A 22,734-nucleotide genomic window follows, 5' to 3' on the forward strand; every position below is an offset into this window, starting at 1 on the left:
GATCCTTACCTTACCAGGATAGTTTCCCAAGGCTCAGAAGGACAGGACGACAGGTTGTCTCTCTATCCCTTTATATATATTCCTTGCTTCATCTATGCTCGGCTGCTCCTAAACCTGCTTGATGCTTTCCCTCCTTTTGAACTCTCCTGTCCTGTGAAGCTTTTCTGAAACTAATACATAACCATTTGCTTAGGTCTAACGTTTTTGGGGGTGGGTTCAGTTCTTCAAGTCTGCAGGACTGGTTCATCGAGACCAGCTATCTTCACCACCGACAGCTATGCTGCCGATGAATGTTGATGCGGCCGTATCAAGCTCTTCACAGCAGGCTGCTCTAGCAGCCACCACGGATAAGCGCAACAAGCCTCGGTGTAATTTCTCCTCAAATAAAGAAGCAAAATTTTGTATTTCTTTCTCCAGCTTGTATTTTTCTGATCAGCAGCAACTGCAGTTACTTGATTCTAGTAGCATTGTATATGAATGATCTCTTTTATAGCTTTTGCAATTTTTCTGTTTGCAAAGGCTTGCAGAATTTGGGAGAACATCTTAGCTCAATGCTGCTAGGCTCACCAACTTTTTTAATGGACTGGAATGTTCGCTCCCATTCTCTGCTTAACAGACTGTAGAAGCATACCTTGTTCTGTTATAGATTATCAATAATATTAAATATATGACTTGATGTGCTGCAGATTAAATTTAAAAAAATATATATTTCCTATTTTCCAAATTAGAGGAGTGTGATTCACAAAGCTAGCATAAAGTAATCTATTCAATGGGATACTTTGGTGTTGCCTTAACTTTGTGGTATACATTTTGAAAAGTACTTACCGCTATCTTTTCTGTTGATGTTAAGACCATCCATTTACTCAGCAGCAGCTTCCAGTATGCCATTGTATACTTAAACCTCCGACTGTGAGTTCAATTTCTTATTCGTATAGATTTCATTACTTTTTTGTTCTATCACAGCACAGATATGGTTTAGTAATTCAGTATGTGATGACCATCTGTAACTTGTGTTTGCGGGTGATCAGGCGATTGCTGCAATTGCGTTGGTGGGCATAGTTTTTATTCCGATAGGTCTTGCCTGCATGGCAGCCTCAAACAAGGTATGTTTGCGCTGTGATGTGAGTTACATAAATCTGTAGCAGAGATCCAGTTCCAAAAATCGAAGTTTGGAGTGACTTCATTTCTGATATGAAATATACAGGTTGTTGAAGTGGTGGATCAATATGAAACCGCATGCATACCGGAGAATATGCGTGACAACAAAGTTGCTTATATCCAGAATCCTTCAACGGACAAGTCCTGCCCAAGGTTGCTCAAGGTAGTAAAACAGTTGTTGACGAATGTCTTGTCCTGTTTTCAGTTGGCGGTGAAAGTTTCCATAAGATTTGGCTATATATGTTCTTCTCTTTGCAGGTTCATGCGCACATGAAGGCGCCAATTTACGTATATTATAAACTCGACAAATTCTACCAGAACCATAGGAGGTAAATAAAGTCACTTCTGCTGACGAACTTCCATATATGGAAGCTAAACTACGGCTGTTCACTTCACAGGTATGCAAGGAGCCGTAGCATCAGCCAGCTGGGGTCCCCAAAGATGGCCAAGGACACAAAGACCTGCAGCCCTGAAGCCACCGCGAACGGAGGAGGCCCCATCGTCCCCTGCGGGCTCGTCGCATGGAGCCTGTTCAACGACACCTACTGCTTCGCCCGTGGAAACGAGACGCTGGCGGTGAACAGGCAGGGCATCTCGTGGAGGAGTGACAGAGGCCACCTGTTCGGCAACCGTGTGTACCCAAGGAACTTCCAGATCGGCGCTCTGGTTGGCGGCGGGACGCTTGATCCGAACAAATCCGTAAGCACTTTTTTAATTTCCTGGAAAGATCGGTGATACGTACCAAATGCTTTATGAGATTTCTTCGGTTTGGGTTTTGCTTTACCTTGGGCATTGCAATATATGCAAATTTGCGACAGCTGAGTGAGCAGGAGGATCTGATGGTGTGGATGCGAACGGCGGCGCTGCCGGCGTTCCGGAAGCTGTACGGGAGGATCGAGGTGGACCTCTACGCCGGCGACCAGATCGCGGTGATGGTTCAGAACAACTACAACACGTACAGCTTCGGCGGGAAGAAGGCGCTGGTGCTGTCCACCGCCGGCGTGCTGGGCGGCAGGAGCAGCTTCCTCGGCCGAGCGTACCTGGCCGGCGGCATAGCCTGCCTCGCCCTGGCGCTGCTTCTCACGCTGCTCTTTCTCCTCCCGGTGCGAGCGCCCGCGTCGTAGAAAGTCAGGCGTCGCTGCAAGTGCAAGGCCACCAACCTTGTTCTCACCTCAACCTGTTGCTCCATCAGAGTTTCAGATTCTTCCGTCTGACTAGGTTGCAGACTTGCAGTTTTCCTGTTGGTTTTGCTCGCAGCAAAGTGGAATCTCCTTCGCCCGGGGCTGCGACTGCAAGATGATGATTCCAATGATCCAATCCAATCGTATATATATATATGTATGTGCTACATTGAGATACAGATATATAGATGTTCTGTTCGTGTCAATTTCTAGTGGTTGCACACATGTACATGTATCACAACCACTCGCGGGTCATCCTTTTGCTGTGCCAGTTAAGCTGTAACCTGCTTCCTGTTCCAGTTGTTTGGCTTCAAATCAAATAGATAATATGCTTGCTAATGTAAATTTCAAATAAATGTGCTCTTGCGCGTGTTCTGTTGGATATATTTATATTTTTTTACAAAGACTTCTGTTGGATATTATGGAAGTCACAACCGGTGATGTCGTGGCGCACGATTTCTCTCGAAAGAATGAACTAAATCTCTTATATATTTTTTTGCAAAGGTCCTCTTGTATTTTTTAATATGATAATGCTCCCACGTGGGTGTCTGTCCGTCTCGACGCCGCGTGGCACACTTCGCCTCGCCGCTTCTGCCCGTGCTGCTCGCTCCCACCTATGACGCGTGCCTCATTCGTGACCGTTGCTCCCTCCCGTCGCTCGCCCCGCCCATCGCGCGCCTGGTCCACGCAGATTCGACCTCCGTGTCGTGCGTCGCGCAGCCCGCCTGTCGCACGGCCCGCCTTCCGTGGCCATCCCTCGCCGTGCCCCATCCCGCATGCGCTGCCTCTGCTCTACCCATCTCTCGCTTTCTATCTCGCATCCGCTGATAGCAGTGCGCCTCCCCAGCCTCTTCCCCAACCCCCAACGCCGTCAGGATGCCTCGCCGCCGCTCGCCGCCCGACGGCCAAAATCGATCGGCCCAGGCCTCCCCTCCTCTATGTTGCAAATGCATGTTTCAAGTATTTCAAACGTTTTAGAGTTATGTTGTGTGGTAGAACCGTCCGAAATAACACGCTTTTAGAGACGCTCGTCTTCCATTAGATACTAAGTGCCCTGAAAGTTAGCTACACCGGACAGTTCCATTGAGCGCACCCCACGGGAGAACTCGAAACAATCCACGTTTTACATCCAGAATCCAATAATGAGTACGAGCTTACAATACTTAGTCCATTTCATACAACAAGAGTTCTTGAAAATTATTTATTACAATACCAGAGTTTAGAGTGCGATAATTAAACATTAGAATAAAAATAAACATCTAGCGAAAACGATACAATGATCTGTTTGTGTCCACCAGAAAAATCCTCCACACGAGAGCTACTCCTCAAGCTACACCTGCAACAGGGGTAAAATAAACCCTGAGTACACAATGTACTCGCAAGACTTATCCGACTTGTGGGAATAGTTTTCCGACTCTCAAATATATGGTAGGCAATATGGGTTTGTTGTTTTCTTTTTATTTACGAAAAACATTACTAGAAGTACGTCCTTAAGATCAAGTTTAATTAGCAGTCATGATTAAATCATTAGCTAACCATTTTAGGTAAGCATTTGTTCTACTTTCAAGTAAGGGTTGAGCAATCAGAACCATTTTATCATCTTTCGTCTTCTAGTTCTTACTACGGTGATATACCATAGTCAAGTCATACCGTCTCACAGAAATGACGATTCATGAACCAATGTATCCTAGCTGGGTACCCAAAACACATGCCCGGTTTGTACCCTAGGCACAAACATGACCAACTCATTTCACTCCTGTCAAGGGGTCCAGATTCCTGTCCAGACTTGGACTCCAAGCCCCCACACTTGAGACCCGGTCTCAATATGGTGCTTAGACCTCCACCTTTTCTCGCCTCCAAGCAGTCGGTCCGGAAAGAGCTAGAACCCACGACAAGAACGTAACGAGCCTTTCCGCTCCCATAAGAAAGTATTTGCTCAGGATAATAAGTCTGTGACCTGACTACCACCCACATTAATGGACAGTCCTTAATCGACACGGATAGAGAAAACAGTGTAACCAAGCTAAGCCCCGTGGCCGTAGGACACAACTCGTCAAACCCACCCATACCCATACCATATCCCTGTCCGGACTCCATTTTCTTTCCTTTCATCATTTTATCATGAGCGTAGATATAATAATCACTTATTGTGAGTAACGACAGGTTACTCACGCTACCAAAAATCTAAGCATAGCATCTACTCGAACCTACACTAGTAAGATTCATAGGATAAATATATCTATGCATGTGGTTTTCATAAAAAATCCTGTAACGTAAATGCACATCACATATATATATTCAGTGATTATAAAAAATAAGGGTTGTGCATCGGGGTTTGCCTTGAGCAGGCGCAGTGTCGGCTGAGTAAGTCGTCGATGGCTCTAGGACTTCCTCCCTCACGAGGATCTCCTCCTCATATTCCTCGACGATCTCCTCAAACTCACAATCGTTGGTGGTCACTATCTCCACCAACTCGTTCTCTACATGCATACGATGATGATGCAATACTTAGCATTTAGATAACAACAACTCTTAAAATAAGAATATGCATACTAAGCTACTAAGCTAGCTCTAATGACTAAGATACTAAGCAAACTATCATCTTCATCAAGCAGGGTGTTGGTTTAAACTAACAAACCCTTAGCTTCGTAAATTAAGGATATATCTTTATTTCTTCGAGTGATTTAATGTATATTTAAACAAAGAGCATTTAACTACCCTAATACTTAGTCTTTCCTAAGGCTACAAAAATTACAGTGAGCACGTAATAATACCATGAAGCTACTATAAAAATTTTAGGACCAAAGCTAGCACCAATTTACCACAAAAATTCCTACAATAATTAATTTAATAATATAAAACATTCTCAAACGATTTAATAGCTCTTGGTATCAACATATATAGATATGAAATAAATACACCAATAGATAGAGCACAATTTTATAAACCTAACAAAATTTGTTTCACAATTTTTGGACACCTACATGATTTTATATTAACTGCCAAAAATCAGCTCAAAAATTAAATTAGAAAACTATTTCTAATTTCTTATGAAAAAGAAAAACAAATTCTCCCACGCGGCCCACATGCGTGGCCCACGCGACGCAGCACGCAGCGGCGAGCGCGTAGCGGCCCGCGGTGCGTCCCACGCGCGGCCAGCCTGCAGCGCAACACGGCCCGCGGTGGGAGGATCCCATGCACGCTGGTGATTTTGTAAAAGAGACCTCAAACTTCTCTTGAATTACAACTAAGTACTAACACTATTTTCCCCTCTCTCAAACCTTTTTCACTTAACCCCCTAGCTTTCTTGGTATTCCCCTACGCACACTCCCAGCGACTCAGCGCATGGCGACGCGCCAGCCGGTGACACAGCGCGACTGCGCCAGCTACCTAGGACCTACGGTAGACCACCTAACGGGCCGATCACCAGCTCCAACCCGAGCGGCTACGCTAAGCGGCGGTGCGGGGTGACACGACTTGCTGGGGAAGGCTGCAGTGGCACGTGGGCATCCACGATGTCGGTGCCACTATTTTAGTGAGCTGGGTAGCTATAGACCTAATTGATTAGCGTGTAAGCATCAGGAGGCTACCATGGATCAGGGCGGGATGATGGTTGGGGTGGAGGATAACGGAGGAGGGTTGGTCACGTGCGACCGAGCCATGCGGTGGCGCACCGCGGTGGCACTATAGCGTCAGTAACAACGGGGAGGCGGTAGTGGTTCCACTAGCATTTGTAAGGTAGAGAGGGAGGCAAGGCGAAGCTAGTGATGCATGCGAATTGACTCGGGAGGGACGGTAGGAGGGCTACCCTCAACCATGGTCGAGCGTGGCTTTAATGGCACGACGGTAGGGAAATCTCCAAATTAGAGCTTGGTCGTACTCGCTTCAAGGCTGGGTAGGGTCGGGGGGTCAAGTGGCTTAATGGAGAAGTCAGGGACATGATGAATCGGGCGATGGTGACTCAACCATGCCTAATTAAGTGAGCGGGGTCAGCCGGTCGCGGTGGCAGAGAGAGAGGAGCAGGTCTAGCTCAGCTCGTCCTCGCCTTAGCGGCAAGTGGTTGGCTAGACCCGAGGCAGCATCTGCATACCCGCTACATGACAACATGGCCAGACCACATGTGCACACACGGAGGTAGGTTGGGGTGCAGCATGCGCGAACGCAGCGCCATTAAGGCAAGGCATGCCGGGATAGCCTACGTGCGCGCGGGGACAAGGCGAGCGGTAGCGTAGCACAACGTCGTAGTGGTGTCGGTAGCGGCAATGTGAGGCATAGCAGTAGTATAGACGCGACAACAAGGTGATGGCATCGGCATTGGCTCCGTTGTGGCATGGGGCGGTGCAAGCGGCAGCAACAGTGGCTCCGCGCGGCGGGGCTAGCGGCGGCTGAGCCACAGCTAGGACAGAGGTAGCCACGACCGGGCATGCACGGCAGCACGTGCACCCACGACTAGTGCAGTGACGTTAGGCGCCCAAGCTTGGTGACCGCGTTCACCCGGTGAGCCAGCCCGAGAACATGTCGTGCTCGAATTTTAAAGCGTCGATAGCAACTAAACGGTTGAGGTTGACACTAAATCGCCTGCACTATGCTAAAGAGGGTCTATTAAGCTACCAATTCGAGCTAAAACACAACATCACCTCTTAACTCAATTTCACAAAATAAATCCCCAAACCTGGCATTGTCTAGCTGTCAATAAACTTAAAGCATCTTCTAAGTCTTGGCTGAATTCAATTTCAAGTTCTATTTCCAAGCTACTAGAATTACTAGCTAGCATTGTTATTTCTCTATAGCAAAATTTGCATTGTCATCTACAAAGTTTGTACTTCAAACTTTATTTAAGTATCACACACTGTTCTATAGTATTTTTGCTTAATAAAAATTGGTTTTCAACCCTACTTGATATACACGAGCTATTGAATCAACTTTCATTTAACATTTTTATTTATCATTTTAAGTTACAAGAAATTATTTCTACACATTCTATCACATGCATTATCACATAAACATAATGCTCTTGACATGTTTTAGTAGTTGGTTTAAGGTGTAACACCGAGCGTGTTACAGCTCTTCCCCCTTAAACAAAGTCTCATCTCGAGATTTCATGTGTGTGCCTAGTGTGGGAAAATGGATAAGAATAAACTTTTACTTAACCCATTACCTCGATACTTCAGGGAGAAGATGGGGATAATGCTCCAGAATATAACTCTCTTGTTCTCAAGTTGCTTCATCCTCCGAATGGTTTTGCCACTGGACTCTATAAAATTTCATCACTTTGTTCCTTGTGACTCTATCTTTTTCATCCAAGATTTTAACGGGATGCCCAATATAAGAAAGATCAGGTTGGAGAGGGAGTCCTTCAATTTCCACCACTTTCTCTAGAACTCGTAAACACTTCTTTAATTGAAAAACATGAAATACATTATGTACTACTAATAAAATATCCGGAAGTTAGAGATGATAAGCAACAATAACACACCGTTCCAAAACTTTATAAGGTCTGACACAACGAGGAGCTAATTTTCCTCGGACTCTAAACCAATGCACTCCTCTCATTGGGGATACCTTTAGGTACACATGGTCACCAACTTCAAACTGCAAAGGTCTTCTCCTCTTATCCGCATAAGCTTTCTGATGATTCTAAGCCGCTTTCAAGTGACTCTAAAGAACACTGACCTGTTCTCTTGCTTCTTTAATAAAATCAGGTCCAAAGTAACCACGGTCACCCACTTCCACCCAGTTAAGAGGTGTTCTACATTTCTTGCCATATATGGCCTCAAAAGGTGCCATTCGAATGCTCTCTTGATAGCTATTGTTATAAGAAAACTCAGCTAGAGTCAAGCATTCGTCCCACTTTTCTGGATAAGAAATGACATAAGTTCTCAACATGTCTTCAAATACTTGGTTAACCCTTTCTGTCTAACCATCAATTTGCGGGTGATAAGCTGAACTTCTGAGGAGACTAGTACTAAGACATTTCTGGAGTTGCTCCTAGAAATGAGAGAGAAAGACTGACCCTCTATTGGAAACAATGGTAAGAGGAACTCCATGTAGGATCACAACCCGATCAAAATACAACTTGGCATACTTCTTGGCTGAATACCTTGTATCCACTGGGAGGAAATGAGCGGACTTGGTAAGGCGATCTACAATGACCCAAATAGAGTCATACCCCTTTATTGTGTGGGGCAAACCCACAACAAAGTCCATGGAAATATCCTCCCATTTCCAAACAGGATAGGCAAGGGCTGTAGAAATCTAGGCATACGCATATGGTCTGCCTTAACCCTTCCACAAATATCACATTCTGAGATGTATTTAGTAATATCCTATTTTATATTTGGCCACCAATACAAGTGACGCAAATTAAGATACATCTTGTTACTTCTCGGATGAATGGATAATTTGGAGTTGTGAGCTTCATCCAAAATTTTTCTCCTAAGCTCATCACTTGAGGGAACCACCAATCGGTTCTTAAACTTCACCACACCTTGATCATCAATACTAAAATGAGGACCACGCCCTTCGGCGATTAGTTTCTTGATATGTGGAATTTTTTAAACATCTTGCTTTTACTCTATAATAATTTGCTCAAGTAGATCTGAGACTAGAGCAATATGGGCTAACACCTCTGAATAGTTGAGAGACAAAGATTCTTCTTCAACTTGATGTGACTTCTGACTTAAGGCATCAGCTACCATGTTAGCTTTTCCAGGGTGATAATGAACTTCTAAATTGTAATCCTTGATTAACTTGAGCTACCTCCGTTGCCTCATATTCAACTCGTATTGAGTGAAAATATATTTGAGACTCTTGTGATCCATGTAGATATGCACTTTATTTCCAAATAGGTAATGTCTCCAAATTTTTAGTGCGTGCACAACTGCAACCAGTTCTAAATCATGAGTGGGATAATTCAACTCATGCTTTTTCAGCTGACATGAAGCATAAGCGATCATACGTCTGTCTTGCATAAGCGCACATCCCAGTCCAGTCCTAGAGGCATCATAGTACACATCAAATGGCCTATCAATATCTGGTTGGGCAAGAATAGGAGCAGAGATAAGAAACTTCTTCAGGGCTTGGAAAGCTTCTTCACAATCTGGACTCCATACAAACTTGACATCCTTCTAGAGTAACTTGGTCATTAGTTGAGCTACCTTAGAAAACTTAGGGATGAAGCACCGATAATAACCAGCAAGACCAAGGAACTGACGAATCTGATACACTGACTTTGGAGATTTTCAATTAAACACATCATGCACCTTGCCAGGATCCACAGAGATGCCTTCAGGTGTGAGGACATGTCCCAAAAACTGCACTCGATCCAACCAAAACTCACACTTCATGAATTTGACATACAACTTTTGTTCCCGCAATTGAGTCAGGACTATGTGAAGATATTGTGCATGCTTTTCATTGTTCTTAGAATATATCAATATGTCATCAATGAACGCCACTATAAACTTGTCTAACTCCAGCATGAAGACTAAATTCATGAGATACATGAAGAATGCAGGAGCATTGGTGAGACCAAAAGACATAACTAGGTATTCATAGAGGTCATACCTAGTAGAGAAAGTTGTCTTTGGTATATCTTGTGGCCGGATCTTAATTTGGTGATACCCAGAACGAATATCAATCTTTGAAAACACCTTGGCACTAGCCAACTGATCGAACAAAGTATCAATACGAGGTAAAGGATACTTGTTCTTAATAGTTTCCACATTGAGAGGGCGATAATCCACACACATTCGAAGAGTGTCGTCCTTCTTCTTTACAAAAATAGCTGGGCAACCCCATGGTGAAGAACTTGGATGGATGAATCCCTTTTCCAACAATTCCTCTAACTGTTTCTTTATCTCGGCCAATTCTTTTGGAGCCATGCGGTAAGGACGCCACAAAATAGGAGCAGTTCTAGGTTCTAACTCAATGGAAAACTCCACATCCCTATCCGGTGGTAACCTAGTTAGATCTTCAGGAAAGACATCCAGAAACTCACAAACCACATGAATAGACGCAAGATCAGGAGAAGCTTCAGTATGAGCAATAACTGGTAGGGCGGAAACTAAAGGCATAAGGAGAGACATTCTATCCTCAGAAGAAGGAAGCTTCAACTCAACAATTCTTTGTCTAAGGTTCAAGACTACCCCATAGTTTCTCAACCAGTTCATTCTCATAATTGCATCTATGCCTTACGTAGGCAGCACCATGAACTAGAGACAATAAGAGTGAGTGGCTAGCACAAGCCTCACTGTGTCCGTCCGAGTTTTAACACACAATTGCACACCCAGGGTTCTGATTCTATAGACAATAGGAATAGCCATAGTAGATATATTGTGCCTTTGTGCAAACTCCATACTCATGAATGAATGTGTTGCAACAGAATCAAATAATACATATGATGGGTGGGAATCAATGGTAAACATACCCAGCCATCATAGGATCTCCCTGTTGTATCTCCTCAGCCTCGGTGAAGTTAACCTGTCCCGAGCGGCTCACGGGCACCATCTCCAACCCAAGCGACTACGCTAAGCGGTGGTGCGGGGTGACATGACTTGATGGGGAAGGCTACAGCGGCACGCGGCCATCCGCGACTACGGCGCCACTGTTCCGATGAGCTAGGGTAGCTATAGACCTAATTGGTTAGCACGTGAGCATTAAGAGGCTACCATGGATCAGGGCGAGGCGGCGCACCATGGCAGCACGGTCGCATCAGCGACGATGGGGAGGCAATAGCGGTTCCACTATCATGCGCAAGGTGGAGAGGGAGGCAAGGCAAAGCTAGTGGTGTAGGCAAATTGGCTCAGGACGAACGGTAGGAGGGCTACCCTCAACCATGGCCAAGCGTGGCCTTAATGGCACAGCGGCGGGGAAAACTCTAAATTGGAGCTTGGCCGTGCTTGCTTCAAGGCTGGGTAGGGTCGAGGGGTCAGGTGGCTTAACGGAGACGTCAGGGATGTGATGAATCGGTCGATGGTGACTCAACCATGCTGAATTAAGCGAGCAGGGTTGGCCGATCACAGTGGCAGAGAGAGAGGAGCAGGTCTAGCTTGTCTCGTCCTCGCCTTAGCGGTAAGCGATCAGCCACACCCGAGGCAGCGTCTGCGCACCCGCTAGGCGACAATGCGGCCAGACCACATGCACACGCGGAGGCAGGTGGGGGAGCGGCATGCACGGCCACAGTGCCATAAAGGTGAGGCGACCGTGCGAGACAGCCGAGACAACATACGTGCGTGTGGAGACAAGACGAGCGGCATCACAGCACAACGTTGTAGTGGCGTCGGTAGCGGCAACGCGAGACAGGGCAGCAGTGCGGACGCGATGACAAGGTGATGGCGCCGGCAGCGGCTCCGTCGCAGCACGGGGAGGGCCAGGCGGCAGCAGCGGCGACTCCGCGTGGCGGGGCTAGCAGCGACCGGGCCACAGCCAAGCCAGAGGAAGCCATAGCCGACCACACGCGGCAGCACGTGCATGCACGACCAGCGTGGTGACGCCAGGCGCCCGAGCTTGGTGACCACGTCCACCCGGCGAGCCATCCTGAGAAGGTGTCGTGCATGAATTTTAAAGCATCGATAGCAACTAAACGGTTGAGGTTGACACTAAACTGCCTTTACTATGCTAAAGAGGGTTTATTAGGCTACCAATCCGAGATAAAAACACGACACCACCTCGTAACTCAATTTCACAAAATAAATCTCCAAACCTGGCATTGTCTAGCTGTCAATAAACTTAAAGAATCTTCTAAGTCCTGGCTGAATTTAATTTCAAGTTCTATTTCCAAGCTACTAGAATTACTAGCTAGCAATGTTATTTCTCTACAGCAAAAGTTGCATTGTCATCTATAAAGTTTATACTTTAAACTTTATTTAAGTATCACACACATGTTTTATAGTATTTTTGCTTAATAAAAATTGATTTTCAACCCAACTTGATATACATGAGTTATTGAATCAACTTTCATTTAACATTTTTATTGATCATTTTAAGTTATAAAAAATTTATCTACACATTTTATCACATGCATTATCACATAAATATGATGCTCTTGACATGTTTTAGTAGTTGGTGTAAGGCGTAACACCGAGGGTGTTACATGTTGCAATTGTTTTATATGGATGTTGCAAAAGTAGATTGGGGATGTTTGCACATGTTGCATATGTTGCAATTGTTTCAGAGGCATGTTGCAAGCGTTTGTTCATAACGTTTCATCTATTCCAGACATACGTTGCAAGCGTTCTAATCTGAATGTTGCATATGTTTTACACATACGTTGCAACAATATGTTCTAAATGTTTCAATTTTATGTTGTAGTAAGTGTTTTCATGAGTGTTTAATCTGAATGTTGCATATGTTTCACACATATATTGCATGCATATGTTTCAAATATTTTATCTCTTTCAGACGTATGTTGCATCAAATGTTTTTATGTTGCAAGTGTTTCATGTTTTAGAGATATGTTTAGAGAGTCGTGAAGGCACGGCCCAGGCACCAGGAGATGGGGCGTGACGAGCCGGGGGGCCTGCGGAAGGGGCGCTAGTGCCAGGAGATGTGGCGCGCGACGTACTGAGGGCTGCAGACGGGGCAGGCTGAGGGCCAGCACGCGCTACGCTTGTGGACGGGCAGGCGCTATGGAAAGGCCGAGGTGAGTTGCTCGTTTCGAACAGGCTCTATGGGTGGGTAGCTGCGTCCGGACGCGCTGCTGGGGTCGGACGTCTGGGTGCTAGTGCCTCCGTTTTAATAAAAAGGAAACGAGAATAAATAAACATGTTTCCCGTGCCTGCGACACCCGTGGCCTACGCCCGATCGCGCCTGCGCTACTACCGCAACCCCACGCACGCGCGTAGCCGCACCCCACCAGAGACGAAGACGACGACGACGACGGCCTCCCTTTCTGGCCTCTCCCCCCACTTTCCTCTCTAAATCTGGTGGGCAGGCCAGGCGGTGGGGACGGGGGCAGGCGGCTTCGGGTCCTGGCTGCAGTGGAGGCGGCGGGGGTCAGGCTAGGGTGTTGGTGTCGCGGCCGTGCTCGCTGGAGTTAGAGAAGATAGCGGCGACGAGAGGGGAGAGGGGAAGAAGGTGGTCGCGCGGGCACGGTAGGGTCTCGTTTGCGCCGCAAAGGCAAGGACGAAGAAAGCGTGCGGACACAACACGAAGAAGAAGAATAGTGCGCGAGCTACTCCAGCCACACGGTGAAGATCTGACGGCTGTGAATCGTCACATGAAAGGTGGAGAAAAATCAGACGCCTCAACGTTAGCAAATCCCATCAATATAAACTAACAAATGCACGAGGCGAATAAGACACGCGCTGCGCAGCACAAGGCTGAACCTCAACCGCTCAAGCCTTGACGTTGACGTGTTGCGATTGCGACTGCAAAGAAATCTTCTCGTCTACGACAGCGGAGCTGATCTCTTTGACCTCCACTGCAACTGCACTTGCCTGCAGCACTCTGCTGCGCCTGCCGTGCCGCGCAGCCCAATGGAGAGGGCCGCCTCATTCCTCTCCTCGCTCCTCGGCGGCGGCGGCGGCTCCGGGGCACCGGTAGCAACGGTGAAGTCCGTCCTCGTGTAGGGGGATGTCCGTGCCCCAAGCCCCCATCACCGCCACTGGTACCTCGCCTCTGCTAGCTGCTCCTGTTCCATCCGCCGCGCCCTCTTCGCTCCCTCGCTCGAAAAGATGCGTTTTTCCCTCACTTGGCTTGAAATATAAAATCTTGGCAAGCAGGGTTCAGGTGGGATCTCCAGTGGATGCTCGTCAACTCCAAAGGGAGAGCATACACGCAGAGGGTGGAGCCAGGCTTGCTCTGGTTGAGGTCCAGTTGCCGCCGGAGACCTTTGACGAGGACTGGCAATCCACGCCCGACGACCACATGGGTATTGTTCGTTGGATTGCTGCTCATTTCTCTGATTCTCTCTGTGTGACTGCAATTATTCTGCCAATTGTAACAACAAATATTTTTTTAAAGAAATCACCGCACAACATTAGTAGAAGAAATTGTACTACGACCTTGCTGCCTGAAATTGAAACGTCTATGCAAAAAAATGAGAACAGAAACTATGGCTAATTTTACTTGTGAGATGTCCTGTTACCTTTCTAATAATTCAAGTATTCCTCTTGTTGCCAGTTAATTGGTTATTGGTCAAGCAGTGTGAGCCAATGAGCCATTTTATTTGTTTTCAGAGAACTGTTCTAAAGTTGCGATTTATGTTCAACCCACTACATGGTGCAGTTATCAGAGCACCTGGAATGGAACCACCGAAGATCCCTCTTTCTGTGGAATGTGCCACGATCAATGATGTCTCTGTGTGGGAGTGGGCTGGCTCTGCTTATGATGAAGGACCTGAAGCAGCTGAATGGTTTTCCACTTTTTTGGGGTGCCCAACTCGACTGGTGCGCTTTAACGAAGGTGCACACCTTTTGTTTCTTACATGCCTTTCCATTTACCTGGAATATATTGCTAGATGAGATCTTCTGCATTACTTGTGGAGAACATTGATTTTACTATATGTTTTAACAGATTCGGAAACTAGGCTGACTGACCCTGACTACGCACGGGGTTACAAAACCATGTTTTCTGATGGCTTCCCTTATCTGATAGTCTCTCAGGTGTTGTCTTGCATATATTCCATGGTTTTCAGATAAATGCTATCTGCAAATGTTGCTAAACAAAAATCTTTACCTAATGCAAAGCTGTTTTCAGGGCTCATTGGATGCACTAAATGAGATACTCAAAGAGCCTATACCAATTAACCGCTTCAGACCAAAGTGAGCTGCGCATACTGTGCGCTTGTGTTTGACTACTTTCTGAATGACTTATTTTGGGTTGGTTATTGTGGTCGTGGACTTGTGGTTGATAATAACAACTACAGTTGCTTAGCGGGAGCTTTCACCTGCCAATAGTGTAATTGTTGTGCTCGCTTTAGTTCTTACAAGAGTAATTTCTTTCGACAGTATTTTAGTGGAGGGGTGCCACCCATATGCAGAGGATCTGTGGAAATCAGTGAAGATAAACAAGTTAACATTTCAAGGTGTGAAGTTATGTGGCCGTTAGCAAGGTAAAAATACAAGGCCAGGGTCCCAGGATCTGATTTCAAGGGTCCCAGGATCTGATTTCAAATATGTTCTTTGCTGTGTGGTTAGATTTATGTGATAAACTGATAATAAAGTTAATTGGTAGTTTACAATGGTTAGTCAGCTTAGTTCTGCTCATGAAGTAATCTTCATAAATTGTCATATAATTCATGGAAACTATAATTTCCAGGGACATTGAAACCAAATAAATTCAGTACTATGATGTGCACTGTTAACTTCAGCAAGCCAGTATGGATAGGAAAAAAAATCTTAACTATTCACTTTGTGCTGGCCGATTCAGGTGCCTACAATTAATCAAGACACTGGAATACCTAGCCCTACTGAACCAACTGAGACTCTGCAGACATATCGGTCTGGTGAAGTGCTAATTCCTAGCCACAAAAACAAACGGCAGGTGACTGTTGCTTGCATCTTATCTGTGGAACTTGGTACTCCAAATGGTGGCGAAATAGATTCATAATGGCCTAAATCATTGGAACTCATGCTTTTCTCGATTTTTCTAGGGTCCAGTTTAGTTTCCTCCCAAAATGCCAAATTTTTCAAGATTTCCCGTCACATCGAATCTTTGGACGCATGCATGAAGTATTAAATATAAATAAAAAATAAAACTAATTACACAGTTTAGACGAAATCCACGAGACGAATCTTTTAAGCCTAATTAGACTATGATTGGACACTAATTGTCAAATAACAACGAAACTGCTACAGTGTTATTTTGTCAAATTTTTCGCCATCTAAACAGGCCCTAGGTGTACTTTGGGCAAAATGCAGTCTGCAGGGAATATCTGTCACTGAATAGCAAAGGAAGGATCGCCAAGGTCGGTGATCCGGTTTATGTTACACAGTCGTTCTCTTCGTCTGATGAAGTGCCAGCCTGAGTGACTGAATCAGGGCCGGCTATGTAACAGCTACTTGTTCTATGTTGAGCGTGCAGAGACCATGAACTGTTTGGGGGAATTGTCGGTATCAACAGCTGTGCTTACCCAATACGGATCATACTGATGTACTACTCAAAGAAGTTCAGATGATTACCTTTTATGGAGTCGAGCAAAACACGAGATATCGGCGGTAACTCAATAGGAGTATTGTGACAAACAAAAGAGAGAAATCACTGTGTTTGTGCTGGACAGCGTCTGAGCTCGCTAAAATCATTAGTTTCTAGAGTGTCTTTGGGCTAGGACGTCGCTAAAATCGATTTCTAAAATCATTAATTTTAGAGTATAGGTTTCCTCTATGAATAAGAGCCTCTTTGACACGGATCCTACCGGCTCCAGCTCCTACATGCAAATCTACTGGAGGTCACCGTTCACTCATGCCAGATTTCTCTCTCCTTCTCCCTCTTACCGAGCTGGTAGGAGCTTTTTTTTTTTTTTTTTTTCCTTCACCAGCTCGTACCGAATCTGTGACAGGGAGAGGAAGTAGAGAGAGAAATCTGACTTCAGTAAACAGTGCTCAACAGTGGATTTGCAGATGAGAGTGGAGCCGTTCGAATCCGTGCCAAAAGGGACCAGGATCGCATGCAGTAGCTACTACTACTGCAAGTTAAGCAGTAGAAGCATCTAAGCCCTCCAAGGAAGCATCAAAGGCTAGGATGAAAGACCTTTTTTCTTTCTCATTTTCCCTCCCCCACGTGCTATCGATCTCACTTTTTGGAGGGATGGAGTACTCAGCATAAGAGGGTTGGCATTATTTTTGTGAGTCACCGACAGTGTAAAAACTCAAGTCAAGTATGAAAATTACAGAAATAAACACTATGGAGCATATATTTTGAAAAATACAAAAATATATCTAGAGCAACTAAAGCTCAAATATATATATACTCCCTCCGTCCACAAATAATTGCACGTCTCGTTTTTTAGGTAGTCAAACCATTCTAACTTTGACTAAGTGTACATAAAAAAGTAATCATATTTATGATGTGTAACAAATATTATTAGATTGATATTAGAATATACTTTCATAATAGATTTATTTGAAAATATAAACATTGATAGTATTTTCTATATACCTGTTTAAAGTTAAAAGAGTTTGACTCTTCGAAAAATAAGACATGCAATTATTTGTGGACGGAGGGAATAATAGTACCGCAGCTTTTTTTTTTGTCCCACGAGCAGCAGATGAAGCAGTCTACGCCTCCTCCTTGGGTCTTGTTTAGATTGAGGTTAGGAATCAGTATTTGGCACTGTAGCACTTTCATTTGTATTTGACAATTATTGTCCAATCATAGCCTAACTAGGCTCAAAAGATTCGTCTCGTAATTTACAATCAAACTGTGTAATTAGTTATTTTTTTATCTACATTTAATACTCTATGTATGTGTCTAAAGATTTGATGTGATGAAGAAAGAGTGAAAAAACTTGCAATCTAAACAAGACCTAGGGTCGTCATGCTGCCGCATTCTTCCAAGCTGACACCACCGTGTCCGTGTTGTTCTCATGCTCGGCCATGTTTGCTAGTAATACGAAGTCATCTATTGGTAGAACGATTTTTCGAAAATTATTCCACCAAAAAATGACTTTAGGTAAAACCACTTGGGAAAAATAATTCTATTTTCACTTAAGCTTGTATATTGAGAAATTATTTGAATGGATCAAAATTATTTTTGAGATTTAGTTGTTCTAGGTAATTTTTTGTATTTTTCAACATATATACACCGTAGTGGTATATTTTTATATTTTTGTACTTGAGTTTGGCACTTCTGGTGACTCATAAATAGCGCCACTCTTTCTGTGCTGACTGTGCTTTCTAAAAAAAAAAAAGAGATCGATAACACAAGGGGGAGAAAAAACTGAGAGAGAAAATGGTCTTTCATCCTAGCCTTTGATGCTTCTTTGGAGGGCTGAGATGCTTCACTGCTTAACTTGCAGTACTAGTAGGTACTGCACGGGATCCTGGTCCTGCCAAAAGAGGCCCTAAAATCTGAACTTCAACAAAAATAGTGGGCTTTTGTCCTGGAGCGTGGGATGCTGCCCAGCCAGGCGTCACCGACTCGAAAGCATTTTGACGCATCAAGACACAAGCCCGCTATTTTTTTTTCTCTGAATGTTATTGGTGTTGTCATCTACCCACCCCTTGTGTCGTGTAAGCGGTGTAGCCGAGGATGTGGACAGCCTATTGATGCGTCACCGCGAAAGCCACAGGTCGGGCAAACTTCTTTAATAGCATATAAATTATAATATGGATAGCACAGTATAAAAGCCTTACATGATCTTAAAGTGTGTATAAAACTCGCTCTAGGTCTTTATCAAATAATAATGTTTTTCTCTTTAGTAAAATTGGAAACCACATTAGAGGAGCCCTAAGGAATGTCGACTTCATCAGTGACATTGATGACTGACCACACCATCTTATCTTATTTAACTGATACTCGGATCATCTAGGATTTTGTGTAGATCAAACTTCAAATTTAATTAAATTTATAAAAATAGAAAAAATATTAGTAATAATTATATCTATATTTTTAATATTAAAACATATTTCATAATTAACTATTGATACTTATTATATACCATAAATATTAATAATTTTTACATATATTTGATTAAATTTAAAAATGATTGACTCGTCAATAATTTAAAATATAGATTCGCAAAAAAAAAGATAGACGCTCCTTGTCTGACCGGGCGTATTCTCGACCGGCGACTCGGGGTACTCCTTTATTTACCTTTTTCATAAAAAAGAGAGTTTGTCTATACAAAAACCAAGTGTTTCTCTCCTCTCCCACACTCGACTTCATCCCCACATGCTCGCCCCCCCCCCCTCCCCCTGTGCCCGTGCCCCCCACCCTTGCTGAGCTCCGGCGGCAGCCATGGCGGATCGGGTAGGCCTCCTCGCAGATCCAGCCGTCCGCGCCCCTCCTCCGCCGCTCCCTCCCTCGCCGTCGAGCACCCTGCCCTTCTCCTCCTCGTCACCCCCGCCGCCGACCACCGCCCGCTCTGGCGAACCCTAGCGCCCGCGGCGGTCGGCTCCTTCCCCTCTCCCACTGTCGCCATCTTCTCCAGCTCCGGCGAGCCTCTCCCGCTCCGACCTGGCCTGACCGCCGATACCACCGCCAGCACCCTAGACCGCCCGGCCACCATCCCCACCGTCTGGCCTACCTACCTCCCTCGGCCGGCCCCTTCTATACACACCAGAGTGAGAGAAGAAAGAGAGGAAGAGCTTGTCGGAACCCTAGCCGCCACGCCGAAGCTGAGAAGAATACGGCGGGCACGGGTGCAGGGAGGAAGAAGGCAACAGCGGCAGGGGGAGATCTAGCCATCCGCGTCCCTCCACACTCGGATCCAGCGGCTGTAAAATCGCGTGTGAAATCCGGGTAAAACACTAAGTTGTTGTTTAGCGTTTAAAAAAATGCTACACATTTTTATCGTTTAGTAGCCGAGCAAAACAAATGCCGCCACGCCCATGCCTGTCAGGCAGCCAGGCAGGGGTAGGTTTCATCAGCTCCCTCGTCATCTGCCGCTGCCGCAGCACTGCTTCACTACCAGCCAGTCAGTACACTCCGCGAGTACTACTCAGTACTCACGCCATCTTCCACTCCACCGAGGCAGCTCCAAGCCATGGCCATGGAGAAGGCCGCCTCCTTCCTCTCCTCCCTCCTAGGCGGCGGCGGCGGGGAGCCGGCGGCGACTGTCAAGTCTATCTTCATATACCCCATCAAGTCCTGCAGGGGCCTCGCCGTGCCACAGGCACCCATCGCCCCCACTGGTGCCATACCGTGCCTCCGCTCCGCGACCTGCTCTTCTCCATCCTCCATCCTCCATCCATGGCGTTCTTTTCCTCCCTGGGACGATGCCCGTGTGTCTAATCTGATGTTCCGTCGGCAGGGTTCCGGTGGGATCGGCAGTGGGTGGTGGTGAACGCCAAAGGGAGAGCATACACCCAGAGGGTGGAGCCCAAGCTCGCTCTGGTCCAGGTGGAGCTGCCGCTGGAGGCCTTCGCCGAGGACTGGCAGCCCACGCCCGACGACCACATGGGTATTGTTCGTTGGATTCATTTCTGATTATTCTCTCCGCGCCATTTTGCTACCTGTAATGGAATTAACTGTACAACCTGAATGGAACCAATTGATTATTGATGCCAAAAGGGAGAGCAGATTCTGCAGCTACTTTCCCTTGCCATTTGTTCATGTACCAATTTCAGTGCCTCTCGCTCTTCATTGGGAATTCATGCTGATCGATCAGCAATTGTTAGCATTCATGTGCTGGAAAAGGTTCTTGCTCTGTTACATGCTTCCCAAGAATTTATCGGCTCATCCGCTCATGGATATGACATGGCAAGCACAGCCTCAGGATGTGCACGATTTGCACTTTGGTTTCTATGTTTCTGTTTCAGAGGACACTCCGAAAGACAATTCTTATTCCCACTTCTCAAAATCTTGCAGTTATCAGAGCACCCGGAATGGACACGCTGAAGATACCTCTAGCAGCGGAACACACCACAATCGACGACGTCTCTGTGTGGGAGTGGTCTGGCTCTGCATATGACGAAGGGGCTGAAGCGGCCGAATGGTTCTCAACTTACTTTAGGAAGCCAAGTCGACTAGTGCGCTTCAAAGAAGGTTCAGACATACATTTCGTCATTTCCCCTGGAATAGGTTTGCACGGTTACATGATCTTCTCTGTTGCTTATGGACAACGCTTGTTTTGCTGCGTTTGTTACAGCATCGGAAACTAGACCAACCGATCCAGATTTCGCCCAAGGTTACAAGATCACGTTTACCGATTGCTTCCCATTTCTGATAGCCTCTCAGGTCACTTCATACTTCTATTCGGTTTTGTGACAAATGCCCTGTGTGAATGTTGCCAAACACAAAACTTGCACCTCATAATGCACATTTCGTTGTACTGCAGGGCTCACTGGATGCACTAAATGAGATTCTTAAAGAACCTGTACCAATGAACCGCTTCAGACCAAAGTGAGCATCACGATTGTGCACCTGTAGTTATGTTTCCTGAGTAGATTTTTTTTTTCTACAGTTAGTTGCTTACTACTTGTGTCCTTACCTTCTTACTAAGCTGATTCCTTTTGACAGTATTTTAGTGGATGGATGCCACCCATACTCAGAGGACCTGTGGAAAACCATAAAGATAAACAACCTAACATTCCTAGGTGTGAAGTTATGCAACCGCTGCAAGGTAAGATACCCCCTCGGATTGCTACTCTTCTAGCTTCAAAGGTGATCATGCAGTTTATATCTGAAAGGGAACATGATAGCTGATGAAAATAAATTAGTTGTTCAACAAGCTGGCTGTATGGTTTGATGTTTAACTACTTACTTGTGTTATAATCTAATACTGATCAACTTTAATGTCTCATCATTGTCTATTAAGTACTTATCCTGTAAGTCGATTTATCCTAGCTGTAGACTTTAGTACGGTTATTAGTTTATTTATTATTTGTGGACTTGAAGTGACCATTATAAAAATGAAAAATAATTTGTTGCAGTGATGTTCTTTTCCTGGAACATAGAATTGACAAAATGGATACAAATCATACAGTGATGTGCTTGTTTACTTCAGCAAGCCAATACATACAAAATTATCATTTGCTTAGCTATTGTGTTGGCTAATTCAGGTGCCAACCATTAATCAAGAGAATGGAATACCTGGCACTGAACCAACTGAAACTCTACTGACATTTCGGTCCGACCAAGTGCTTCGTCCAAGCCACAAAAATAAACGACAGGTATTTGTCTTATGCAGCCCATCCTCATATTATCTGCTTAGTCTGTTAAGGAATTGTCTGTGGCCTTGGAAGTTGCTAAGGTGCAGGATCGCTGACAACGGAACGTTTTTATTGATTTTTCTAGGTGTACTTTGGGCAGAATTTAGTCTGCAAGGAATCTCTATCAGGTAAGTGCAAAGGAAAGATCATCAAGGTTGGCGATCCAGTTTATGTTCTGCAGGCGTTCGCTTCTTCTAATGAAGCCCCAGCCTGATTCAGGGCTAAAACTAGTGACAGTGTGTTCAAGAGAAGTGAGTTTGTTATGTGCCCTGGAGAAACAAAATCAGTAGGCTGTTAAAACTATCAGATGAGACAATAAAACACTTCCCACTGCACACTAGTTATAATTAGCTGTACCTTCATCAAGGACTTATTTACCACTATGATATTACATACCTTATTCATCAGAATAATACAAAACAATAAGAAGTACCAAAAAAAGGGTGTTAGAAGACTCTGTCTAAATAGGATGGAATGGATGGCTGATGGAGTCTTTTATACCCTATACAAAATCAGTGATCCACTGCAAGTTCCTTCAGTAACATCAGAACAGCATGTACCTCTAGTTCGTCGGATCTTCA

The 22,734-nt window shown here is 45.1% G+C and overlaps 2 protein-coding genes and 1 pseudogene across 2 annotated transcripts; all 3 read left to right on the forward strand.

The window, feature by feature from the left end:
* The first annotated feature begins 223 nt into the window (after window positions 1-223).
* LOC136546738 (ALA-interacting subunit 5-like) lies at window positions 224-2,584 on the forward strand. Its single transcript, XM_066538710.1, has 7 exons — window positions 224-368; window positions 851-909; window positions 1,029-1,103; window positions 1,205-1,321; window positions 1,417-1,487; window positions 1,557-1,857; window positions 1,977-2,584. The coding sequence occupies exons 1-7, from the start codon at window positions 278-280 to the stop codon at window positions 2,280-2,282; spliced, it is 1,020 nt and encodes a 339-aa protein (XP_066394807.1). The 5' UTR covers window positions 224-277; the 3' UTR covers window positions 2,283-2,584.
* An 11,232-nt stretch (window positions 2,585-13,816) lies between these two features.
* On the forward strand, window positions 13,817-17,154 carry LOC136546739 (uncharacterized; annotated as a pseudogene).
* A 2,697-nt stretch (window positions 17,155-19,851) lies between these two features.
* LOC136546741 (uncharacterized) lies at window positions 19,852-22,721 on the forward strand. Its single transcript, XM_066538713.1, has 8 exons — window positions 19,852-20,134; window positions 20,254-20,403; window positions 20,811-20,987; window positions 21,091-21,179; window positions 21,280-21,344; window positions 21,462-21,564; window positions 22,004-22,114; window positions 22,239-22,721. Exons 1-8 carry the CDS (start codon window positions 19,987-19,989, stop codon window positions 22,365-22,367), a joined length of 972 nt encoding a protein of 323 aa, XP_066394810.1. The 5' UTR covers window positions 19,852-19,986; the 3' UTR covers window positions 22,368-22,721.
* Window positions 22,722-22,734: the final 13 nt, after the last annotated feature.

Source organism: Miscanthus floridulus, chromosome 3 (genome assembly GCF_019320115.1).
Source record: "Miscanthus floridulus cultivar M001 chromosome 3, ASM1932011v1, whole genome shotgun sequence".
Taxonomy (NCBI): domain Eukaryota; kingdom Viridiplantae; phylum Streptophyta; class Magnoliopsida; order Poales; family Poaceae; genus Miscanthus; species Miscanthus floridulus.